General features: G+C 40.4%; 1 protein-coding gene across 9 annotated transcripts in view; it reads right to left on the bottom strand.

Annotated features, from left to right (window-relative positions):
• LOC104211425 (kinesin-like protein KIN-7C, mitochondrial) overlaps positions 1-6,168 on the bottom strand; it is a 27,176-nt gene extending 21,008 nt beyond the window's left edge. For 7 of the 9 annotated variants that reach the window (XR_707119.2, XR_707120.2, XR_011400276.1 and 4 more), the window contains exons 1-3: positions 5,810-6,167; positions 5,619-5,716; positions 5,202-5,291 (exon numbers count right to left, since the gene is read on the bottom strand). Coding sequence is in view for 3 of the 9 variants with exons in the window: in XM_009760476.2 (XP_009758778.1) it covers positions 5,202-5,291; positions 5,619-5,716; positions 5,810-6,051 (430 nt within the window). In the remaining 6 variants the exon portion in view is untranslated. Of the gene's footprint in view, positions 1-5,201; positions 5,292-5,618; positions 5,717-5,809 lie in introns of all 9 variants that reach the window. The other 2 variants (XR_011400278.1, XM_009760475.2) reach the window with 2 other exon arrangements.
• Positions 6,169-12,036: the final 5,868 nt, after the last annotated feature.

Genomic DNA, 12,036 nt, shown 5'->3' on the forward strand with positions numbered 1-12,036 from the left:
CTTTATTTATACTGACGTCCCTTTTGCCTGGGGACATTGCGTTTCATGCCCGTAGGTCCCGATAAACAGGTTGACAGTCCTCCTAGTAGGCTATCAGCTCAGCGAAAGGTGTTGTTGCACTCCATTTGCTCCGGAGTTACCTATTTGGTCAGTATGATTTGGACATGTATTGATTGGTATGGCGGGGCCCTATCCCGACCTTTATGACGTTTATGTACTCCTAGAGGCTTGTAGACAGATTTCATGTATATGGATACTTGTATTATCATGTCGGCCTTATAGGCCCGTATGTCGCATGCATAAGCTTCTATATCATGTTGGGTCGTCCCATGTTGAGTATACTCTTATGTTTTATTCTAGTTATCTCAAGACAGCCCTTCCGGCTCATTTACCTATGATAGTATGATACGAAAGATATGTTACGTTGGTACTCGGTTGAGTAAGGTACCGGGTGCCCGTCGCAGCCCATCGGTTTAGGTCGTGACAAAAGGTATCATTGTAATCGAGCCTAAATATCTAAGTATATCCCTTGGCAACAAGACGGGCCTTAAGGCGATCAATCTTTCCATCCAAACCAACCTTGACTGCATATACCCAACGACAACCAACAGTAGATTTACCTGAAGGAAGAGGAACGAGCTCCCAAGTACCACTCGTACATAAAGCTGACATCTCGTCAATCATAGTCTGTCGCCATCCTAGAAGAGACAATGCTTCAACTGTAAACTTAAGAATGGAAACAGAGGACAAAGAAGATATAAAAGCATAATAGGGTGATGACAAACGATGATAACTTAAACCGACATAATGGAGATTAGGATTAAGGGTGGTCTGTATACCTTTCCGAAGTGCAATCGGTGTACTAGGAGACAAGTCCGCAGTAGGAGCAGGGTCAGATGCAGGACGTGAATCAGCTGGGCCTGATATTGGGTGCGGACGATGATAATATATCAAGAGTGGTGTTCCTGTGGCGGGGAGTCTAGGAGGAGCCACACTAGACTCCCCAACGGTTGGAATAGGTAAGGCTTCTGTGGCGGAAGGTGAAGGAGAAGCTATAGTAAACTCCTTAAAGGTCGGTATAGGTAAGACCTCATATATATCAAGATGGTCAGAATGGTCAGAAGATGTAAAGAAAGGTTTAGACTCAAAAATGTGACGTCAGATGACATAAAGTACCTACGAAGATCAGGTGAGTAACAACGATATCCCTTCTGAACATGAGAATAACAAAAGAAAACACACTTGAGTGCACGAGGAGCTAACTTATCTTTCTCAGGGGCTAAGTTATGAACGAAACAAGTGCTCCCAAAAACACGAGGGGGAACAAAGTATAAGAGTGACTGGGGAAACAATACTGCATATGGAATCTGATTCTGGATGGGAGATGAAGGCATCTGATTAACCAAATAACAAGTTGTGAGAACTGCATCGCCCCAAAAACGCAACGGAACATGAGATTCAATGAGAAGTGTGCGAGCAGTCTCAATGATATGTCTATTCTTTCTCTCTGCACCCCCATTTTGCTAAGGGATATAAGAACAAGAGATCTGATGAATAATTCCTTAAGAAGTCATAAACTGCTGAAACTGAAAGGATAAATATTCTAAGGCATTATCACTGCGAAAAGTGCGAATAGAAACACCAAATTGATTTTTAATTTCAGCACAAAAAATCTAGAATATAGAAAACAACTCATAACGATCTTTCATTAAGAAAATCCAAGTACATCTTGAATGATCATCAATGAAACTAACAAAATAACGAAATCCCAAGGTTGAACTAACTCTACTAGGACCCCCCTATATCAGAATGAACTAAAGAAAAAACAGAGTCTGCATAACTCTCAATACTACGAGGAAAGGAGGCTCGGGTATGTTTCCCGAGCTGACATGACTCACCCTCTAATATAGATAAACTAGACAAACTAGGCACCATCTTCTGAAGCTTGGATAAGTTTGGATGTCCTAAACATCTGTGAATTAAGTCCGGAGGATCTGTAACTAGACATGCCTTGGAGGAATTGAGTGAGTTAAGGTAGTAAAGGCCTTTTGATTCAAGTCATGTTCCAATCGTTTGTCCCGTACTGCGGTCCTGCATAATAAAAGAATCATCAATAAAATATATACTACAATGGAGGGCACGAGTCAAACGACTACCAGATGCAAGATTAAAAGGACAGTCAGGGACATAAAGAACGGAATCTAGAGTGACAGAGGGTAGGGGATTCGCTTGTCCAACTCATTTTGCTTTAGTTTGAGACCCATTGGCTAAAGTAACAGTGGGAAGAGACTGTGAATATGCAATATTTGACAAAAGTGATTTATTACCAGAGATATGATCAAAAGCGGTTGAGTCCACAACTCATTGTCCAAGAGTACTAAACAGGGAAACACAAGCAAAAGAATTACCTGCAACAGAAGTATCAGTCTGAGCAACAGAGGCTACTTGTGGAGATGTCTGCTTACTTGCTCGATACTGAATGAACTCATTATACTCCCCTTCAGATAAGAAAATCCCTGGTTACCTGTAATCTCGGTCTGAGCAACATAAGCATTTGTGGGTGGACGACCATGTAAAGAATAGCACATGTCACGAGTGTCTCCAAGTTTATGACAATAAGAGCACTTGGGTCTAGATCTTCCAAAATGACCTCCTCTTCATCTATTCTCCATAGTTTGAGATGCCCGATTGTCCACTGACTGGGATACGAGAATAGATGAGTCAAGTGTCTGTGATGAGCTCACTGGGTGACTTGGTGTTGCAGCAAGGCGAAGTAATCGAGAGAATAATTCATCAACTGTGGGGACAGTCGGACTAGCCAAAATCTGGTCACGTACTGAATCAAGGTCATTAGGAAGTCCAGCGAGTGTAAGAACTAGAAACATCTTATGTCATTGCTCTTGTTGCTTTTCAATACTAGCAGAAACTAGCATCAACGTCTCAAATTCTTCCATGATTGCATGTACTTGTCCCAAGTAAGTAGACATATCCAATTCATGTTTCTTCAAGCTTGTCATTCGCGATATTACATCATAGAAACGAGATATGTCATTAGTGTATAAATTACGAGCCTTTGGAATGGACGGAACAAGGGCATCAACTTGGAATAAATAGATCGCCACAGGATACTACATAACTGAGCATCGACCTTCTCCCAAAGCGTTTTAGCCTTTTCATCACCTTCGCTAGCTTTTTTTGTTAAATGATCTTGAACTCCTTGACCTTTACACCACAACTCGACAGACGAAGCCCAAGCTAAGTAGTTTGAACTTCCCATTAAAGGTTCTGAGGTAATCATAACACCGAAACTGCCAGAACCCGGGTTTTTAGACCTGAAAGCATCGACTCCCAAAGACATCGTTGGATTGAAGTGAGGTCTATAAAATTATCACCAAATAACAGAAAGAATCAATTGAAAACTCGCTAAAACAGATGAAGGAGACATTGTTTTTGCCGAAAAATTACTGTAAGTGCCGAAAAAAATCAGTGTAGTCGCCGCAAAAACTCAAAGTGGTCAGAATCAAACAAAAACAGTATGGGAGGGGTCGGAATTGGTACATAACCCAACTGTTTTGAAGAAATTTTTTCAAAAAATGGCCGGAGGATGCTGCACGCGCCGGCATGTGAGCTTTTGGTGGCGCGTGGGGAGGCTGTTGCCGGAGATTTTTATGGGCTTTTGTCACCGGACAGTGGTGACTCTTGTGGTAGTTTTGGATTTTGCACAATAGTGACAAAGACAACGCAAACGCAAACAACCTTGAAAAAGCCGCCAAAAAAAGGCTTCCGGTGACTAATTTCTCTTCCCGAAACCGCTGGAATTTATGCACAGCGATAAATCTCTCACAATTGCTCTGATACCATGTGAGAAAGCACGGGAGAAAATATTATTGATATTATTCTCATATGTTAAACATGATACAATGAGCCCTATATATATACATAACATGTCTTACTCCTAATACATATGGGATTAGGGTTATTTACTACTCCCTCCGTTCCAATTTATGTGAACCTGTTTGACTGGGCACGGAGTTTAAGTAAAAAATGAAGACTTTTGGAATTTGTGGTCCTAAACAAGTCCAAATGGGGCCCAGAGTATTTGTGTGGTTATAAAAGCTTCTCATTAAGGGTAAAGTTGTAACTTTAAGCTAAATTGTTACCAAATTTAGAAAGGGTTCATTCTTTTTGGAACGGACCAAAAAGGAAATAGATTCACATAAACTGGAACAGAGGGAGTACTATTTACATAACTATTTTAACAATAACAATGTAAGTGCCAAGCGGAAGACAAAATGTGAAGGAATGAGTGTCTTTGGTCTACAAAACTTTCCCCTCTATCCACACCATAGAACACCTTAGTTTGCGACAGCAATGCCTAAAAGGCTAAAACATAATTCTCAGTTATCACTTAACTGGCCCCAATACCATACCAGTTGATGAATTGCTCCTTCAGACTTCAAAGCGTAATACAACAATTTATGGTTTCTAACAGTAATGACCAAACTATCCTTCTCAATTAGAGCAAGAAAACATAGAACCAAAAACTCCCTAAAGAGTTGTAACTTTAATTTCCACGTCCATCTAAGAAGGGATGGAAGCAAAATCTTACAAATTTCGTAAACAAATAAAAGGTCTTATTAAATTACTTCATCACAGTATGTACAACTATATTATTATCCTCTGGTTTGCTCCCAAAAAAATTATGCAGAAAGGAACAAGGGATGGGCTGATATATTTATGTAAAAGATGAAGGAAAGACGACAATTGCTTTGGTAGAAGAAAGTCAAGAAATAAAGATATGATATAAAGGTTGTTTTTCTCCAAGACTGACATATTACTGTGTGGACAAATGTGCTTCGAGTCTTCAAAAATGTTGTTGGGTGTGTGTCGGAACTTCCAAACGCAGTGCATTTTTGGAGATCCGGTACAACAACATTTTTGAAGAGTCTGAGCAACTTACAATATGGTATAACTAAAGAAGTAATGTTGATCTTATAGTTTGCAGTTAAGGAAAATTGCTATTAAGTTAATTCAGCAGCCCCCCCCAACCCCCCAACCCCAAAAAAAAAAAAGAACGAGCCAACACACTTTAAATTCTATTTTAAGTATCAACATAAAAGAGAAAATGCTGGAATGTACCATAGCTCAGTTCCAGTTATAAGGTTGCAAGTTAAACTCAACATATATGGAGGAGTCATTACCATTAATTCCTTCCATGGCACCACCCACCACATGCTGAGCTGCAACATCATAAACATGGCGTGTAGTTGTAGCAGAACCAAAAACTTTATCTGTATGAAAGATATTTCCTTTTTCTAATAAGCAAAATAAATGATATGTCCTTGGGAAAGTGACAAACACGTTAACCCTAGGAATAGGCAGAACGAAAAAAAAGTAATGGAACAAAATAATCTAACACTAGAACTCCATTAAAACAGTGACAACTGGAACTCCGGACACAACCATGCATGAATGATTGTACCTCCTGCAACATCAGTAGTACTTTTTGACGAATGAACATATTTTACTACATTATTATTACAAGTACATACACTTCCACACATTTATACAGATAGAAAAATGAAAGCTAACAGTCCACCAAGTCATAAAAGACTAACCAAAACTATAAGCAATTTTGGGATTGTTCTCATTGCGGACTGTATAATCTCCATCAGCATACCAAGCTAACTCGTCGCCTTTCCCTATCTCTCTAGCGCTACAAAAGATGAAAGAAATCCATTTGTCATCATCAGTAACAGCTCAGCTAATGGAGGACCAGTGTAAAACTAAAAGTAAGGAAATTACTCACTTGAGCGGACGAAACCTAACGGTAACAGTGACATTCTCCTTAGTCTTTCCAGAAGAACCCGGTGGACAGTCGGAGCTAGGAGTCGACGGAGAAAATGATGATTTTGCCGGCGGTAGAGTGGGAGCTTTGGCGGAAGTAGTGGAGGAAGGGGTAGTAGGACGCTTAGAGGAGGAGGAAGACGACGACGACGATTTTCGTGACCGGAACGGCGAGATTGATGATCGGAGCCTTGACGACGACATCGGAAGAGAGAGAGAGAGAAGTGTGGGGGGGTCACGTGCAGGCCGGCGAATATATTTGCCGCCCTTTGTATATCCCTCCAAAATACGAGCTTTTTGATAATCTATTGAGCGGGTCTTCGAAATTTTTGGGTCTCTGGTGGTGAAAGTGAAATGACCAAAATGGCCTCCTGACGCATGATCTAACCTGGGGAGTGGGGACTGGGACTCTGGACCGTTTAGTTCAAAATGGGAGGGGAATCCTTTTCTCGTTTCTTCGAGTATCTGTCAAGTCATTTTCCTCTTGATATGGTGGATTAGTGCAAGCTGAAATTTTATTTTATTGTCTTAGTAGGCCAGTGAATAATGTGGATGAGATAGTACGATTTCCGTGGGATATTTTTAGTTCTTAACTCAACTATATTTATTTTTGGGGAAAAGAATCAATACAGTCCTTGAATTATGTGATATGGTATATATATGTCATGTGTTAATAGTTGGGTGTGTTTTATCGTTATAAGTGTGGCACATATATGCCCTAATTAGCTGGATCTAATTAGCATCTAAATACTTTGATTAGTACCTAGGGTTGCCTCATGTACGTCATCCAACCAACAATTAACTTATGACATATCTAAATCATTTACCAGAATTTAGGGTCAAATTTGATCATTTCTCATTTAGTTTTGTATTGACTTATTATTCTTCATCTTCCGAAACACTACCGCATATAATCACCTCCTCGCTAAAACTCTTTTTCATTGCGAAACTAACTATTCAAAATACCTGCTTTAAAAACAAAGCCTAGCAGAAGATAAGAGGGCGCGACAAACCTCCCAGCGCCTCGCTCTTCTTGCTCCACCATCAGTATACGATATTAGTCTTAGTCATTCACATCTACTCCATAACACCACCACATAACTTATTCATCCACCAATAATAGACCTTTATTAGTCCCTCAAAGAAAAAACTCTCCGAGAAATGATCAAGAGGCTACATACAATTCTCTTTCACTATATTTTCTTCCATTGTTTTTTTAATATCCTTCTAAAAAGATGGATAAAAAAATTCACTGAAGAAAAATATTATACTCTTGGACAAAAACCACCATGGTCGGCCACCATCGCCCACAAAATAATATTTTTCTGCTTTCTTTCCTCAATAAAATCAAACAAGTAAAAAAAATCCAACTATAACAATCGTCGACCACCTTGTTCATTCAAACAATACCGGATTGTTCTCGATTCTCATCATCATCAGTCCAACACTTGAAAAAACACCACCGCTCTACCATCAACTATAATATTTCACCACATTTCCTTATCATATGCCTTTTGTCGAAATGACAAAAATACTATAACTGTTATATTCTCACAATTATATGACTCACCAAATAAACTCTTCATCACCAAAAATAACCTTCATCAATAAGACTTACCAAACAATGCCACCATGATCCCACAATAAACACCATCTTTTGAATGTTCAGGTTGGAGATGGTTAGAGAAAAGAACTATAGTTTGAAGATGAATGGTAAATGGGATACCTTAAGTGGAGAATATGATTTTATGAGGTGTTTTTTGGGAAGATGAAATACAAGAGAAATAAAAAGGGAAAATGATTAAATTTGCAAATTCAGTTTTTTAATTATGCCCTCGGAAATTATTTTATAATTATTAGGTTGTGTACATACCAAATTCAATTTCTTGAATCTGTAGTGAAAACAAATCTTCAATATGTCAACAACACAAAAACTATTTAATTTTTAAAGAAATTGAGTTTGGAAATCCTTAAAGAAGGTCACCTTCTTCCTTTTTGGTAGAAACGGTTCAAAACAAATATTTTTTGGACAAAAATTCATGAAATGTTATGGAGTTTGTAGATATAGGTGTCGGCCGGTTATTTTGAGCATTTGTGCTTCGCTAGTAGTTTGAGGGTATGAGTAGCTCCATATGATGTATTGTGACTTGTGTGAATTGTCGGTTTTTGTTTTAAGGTTATTCGGTGTCACGACCCCGGTTCGCCCTCCGTGAACCATCGTGACGGCACCTAGTCTCTATGACTAAGTAAGCCTAATTTGCGGAAGAAAAACCAAAATTTCCGGAAATAAACAATTTAAAACAGAAATAAAGTAGTAGCAGTGTTTAAATGTGTCGCTCGGCATACACTATGTTTAACTCTTAATACCAAAACATAAATCTAAGACACGAAAACCCACGAATCACAAGCTGAGATTAATACTACATAGCTCTAACTCCGGAATGTCTAATAACAACAGAAAAAGTACAGAAGGGCTAAATACTAAAAACGGGAATAGAAAGGGACTTCTCGGTTTGCGGACGCGGCAGATGTACCTCGAAGTCTCTAGAGCAGTCGCCTCCTCAAAAATGATAGGCCTGAGTAGCGGTACATGGATTTGCACATGAAAAACATGCGCAGAAAAGGCATGAGTACACCACAGCGGTACTCAGTAAGTGCCAAGCCTAACCTCAGTTGGGTAGTGACGAGGAAGGTCAGGGCCCTACTAAGATTAAATAAATATAATGATGATAGGATAAGATAAGCAGTACAATCGAGAGTCTACAGTAAGAATCTACACAGGGTAATAAGAGTACAATAACGGAAACAGAGATGAAGGCAAACCACAAGGAAGTAACCGGGGATCTCTCAGTATTCCGAGGATCTCTTAGTACCCTCAATATATGTCAGGGATCTCTTCGTATCCCGAGGATCTCTCGGTATCCTCAATATATGCTAGGGATCTCTTGGTATCCTGAGGATCTCTCGGTATCATCAATATATTTACTAGGGATCTCTTGGTATCCTCAATATACGTGCCAGGGATCTCTTGATATCCCGCACCTCAGTCCAGATCATAAATACGTACATGGGATCTCCCATGATTCCGTCCCGTAGTCCCAAATTAAAAACACATAGAAGCAACACAAGAACACTCAATTAAATGCAAATTTCGTACCAAGTAAGCAGTTAATTCTAACCTAACATGCTTCACGTAATGCAATTAAATCAGTTTAAGCAAATAGGCAATTAAGTCAACTAAACATGCTTTTTCTAAACTACAACAGGCTAAATTCGCAGGTAGAATAAAACAGGAAAAAGGAACTCAAATGAAATACATAAAGTAAAATCGGATTTCAACAATTATCTCAAGTACGCACTCGTCACCTCACGTACAAGGCATTTCAATTATCAAATATATTATATCTTAAGGGGAAGGTCCCCCGTACAAGGTTAGACAAGCCATTTACCTCGAACCGGCTCAAAATCAACTCAATACCATGTCTTTGCCACGAGTACTCGACTCCAAATGCCCCAAATCTATTCAATTCAATTGCACAATGTAAATAACACTTCAAGTAACTGATTTTACAATTAAATTCTAAGCTAATACGCGAAATTATGTAAAATGACCAAAACGCCCCTCGGACCCGTGTCTCGGTATCAGGTAAAATTTATAGTTTAAGAATCCTCACACTCTCACGAGTCTAACCATACCAAAATTATCCAAATTCGATGTCAAAACTCAATTTCTTGGCCTAAGAATTTTTCCCCAATTTTCATACAAATTCCAAAATTAAAGGTTGAATTCATGTTTAGATTAATGGGTTACAAGTAAAAATGAGTTAAGAATCGTTACCCAATCGATATATCTGAAAATCCCTCAAAATCTCGCTCAAATCCGAGCTCCCAAGCTTAAGTTTTGACAAAAATGGCTAAAACCCTCGATTTTGAAATCTTATATCTACCCAGAAAATTCCTTCTTCGCGAATGCGGTCAAAGTCTCGCGTTTGCGAAGCACAAAATAACTTTGACCATTTTTCCTTCTTCGCGAACGCGCCCCTCACTCCGCAAATGCGATGCCTTGCACAGACGAACCTTCGCGAATGCGATGGGCACCACGTAAACGCGATGCACAAAACTCCACTAGGCCAATTCCTCTTCCGCGAACGCGAAGCCCAAACGCGAACGCATAACACAACCATCCAGCCTCTTCGCGAACGCGAAGGCCAAACTTTTCCCCCAGTCCCAGCTCCTCTTCGCAAAAGCGATAACCCACCCGCGAATACGATGAAGGAAACCAGAACTGACTGCTGCAACATTTTCTGCAATTTCCTAAGTTCCAAAAATGACCCGTTGAGCATCTGAAACACACCCGAGGCCCCCGGGACCTCAACCAAACCTGCCAATTAATCCTAAAACATCATTCAAACTTGTTCCAACCCTCGAAACGGTCAAAACAACATCAAAACACCTATTTTTCATCGGATTCAAGCTTAAAAATTCCAAAAACTCTAAAAACACACTTTCGATCAAAAAGTTTACCAAACATCGTCCGAATGACCTGAAATTTTGCACATACATCCCAAATGACATGATGAAACTACTGCAACTCTCGGAATTCCATTCCGACCCTCAAATCAAAATCTCACTATCGAACCGGAAATTTCCAAAATTCAACTTTCGGCATTTCAAACCTAAATTAGCTACGGACCTCCAAAACACAATCCGAATACGCTCCTAACCCCGGAATCATCCAACGGAACCATCGGATTTCCATTTCGAGGTCGTCTTCACACTGTTCCGACTACGATCAACTTTCCAACACTTAAGCTCTCATTTAGGGACTAAGTGTCCCAAAACTCTCCGAAACTTAAAACCGAACATTCCGTCAATCAAAATAGCGGACATAGACTCAGGGAAAGCGGTTAATAGGGGATCGGGGCATTAATTCTTAAGACGACCAGCCGGGTCGTCACATCCTCCTACACTTAAACATTCGTTCGTCCTCGAACGAGCATAAAGACATACCTAAAGAAGTGAAAAGATAAGGGTAATGACTGTGCATATCCTGCTCGGTCTCCCAGGTCGCCTCCTCGATCGGCTGACCCTGCCACTGGACCTTCACTGATGCAATGTTCTTTGACCTCAGCTTTCTAACCTGCATGTCCAATATTGCTACTGGCTCCTCAATATAAGATAGATCCTTGTCCAACTGGACTGAACTAAAATCCAACACGTGCGACGGATCGCCATGATACCTCCGGAGCATCGAAACATGAAATACCGGATGAACTTCTGCCAAGCTGGGAGGTAAGGCAAGCTCATAAACAACCTCCCCAATATGCCTCAATATCTCAAAAGGGCCATTAAACCTTAGACTCAACTTCTCTTTCTTCCCAAATCTCATAATGCCCTTCATAGGCAAAACCCGAAGTAGAACCCGCTCTCCAACCATATAGGAAACATCATGAACCTTCCGGTCTGCGTAACTCTTTTGTCTGGACTGGGTTGTGCGGAGTCTATCCTGAATTACCTTAACCTTCTCCAAAGCATCCTGAACCATGTCTGTTCCCAACAATTTGGCCTCACCCGGCTCAAACCAACCCACCGAGGATCTACACCGTCTCTCATATAAAGCCTCATACGGTGCCATATGAATACTGGAGTGATAGTTATTGTTTAAGCAAACTCCGCAATGGCAAGAACTGATCCAAAGACCCTCCAAACTCAATCACACACGCACGGAGCATATCCTCAAGAATCTGAATAGTGCGTTCGGACTGTCCGTCCGTCTGAGGGTGAAATGTTGTACTCAACTCTACCCGAGTACCTAACTCATGTTGAACGGCTCTCCAAAACCATGATGTGAACTGGGTACCTCTATCTGAAATGATGAAAACCGGAATACCATGCAGGCGAATAATCTCCCGGATATAGATCTCCGCCAGCTGCTCCGACAAATAAGTATTAAGTAGTACACACAAGAATAAAGTGAGCGGACTTGGTCAGCCGATCCACAGTCACCCAAATAGCATCAAACTTCCTCACGTCCGTGGGAGCCCAACTACAAAGTCCATGGTGATCCGTTCCCACTTCCACTCCGAAATCTCTATCTACTGAAGCAACCCACCTGGTCTCTGGTGCTCATACTTCACCTGCTGACGGTTGAGACACCGAGCTACGAATCCAACTATATTTTTATTCATC

This window comes from Nicotiana sylvestris, chromosome 6, assembly GCF_000393655.2.
Source record: "Nicotiana sylvestris chromosome 6, ASM39365v2, whole genome shotgun sequence".
In the NCBI taxonomy this organism is placed as follows: Eukaryota; Viridiplantae; Streptophyta; class Magnoliopsida; order Solanales; family Solanaceae; genus Nicotiana; species Nicotiana sylvestris.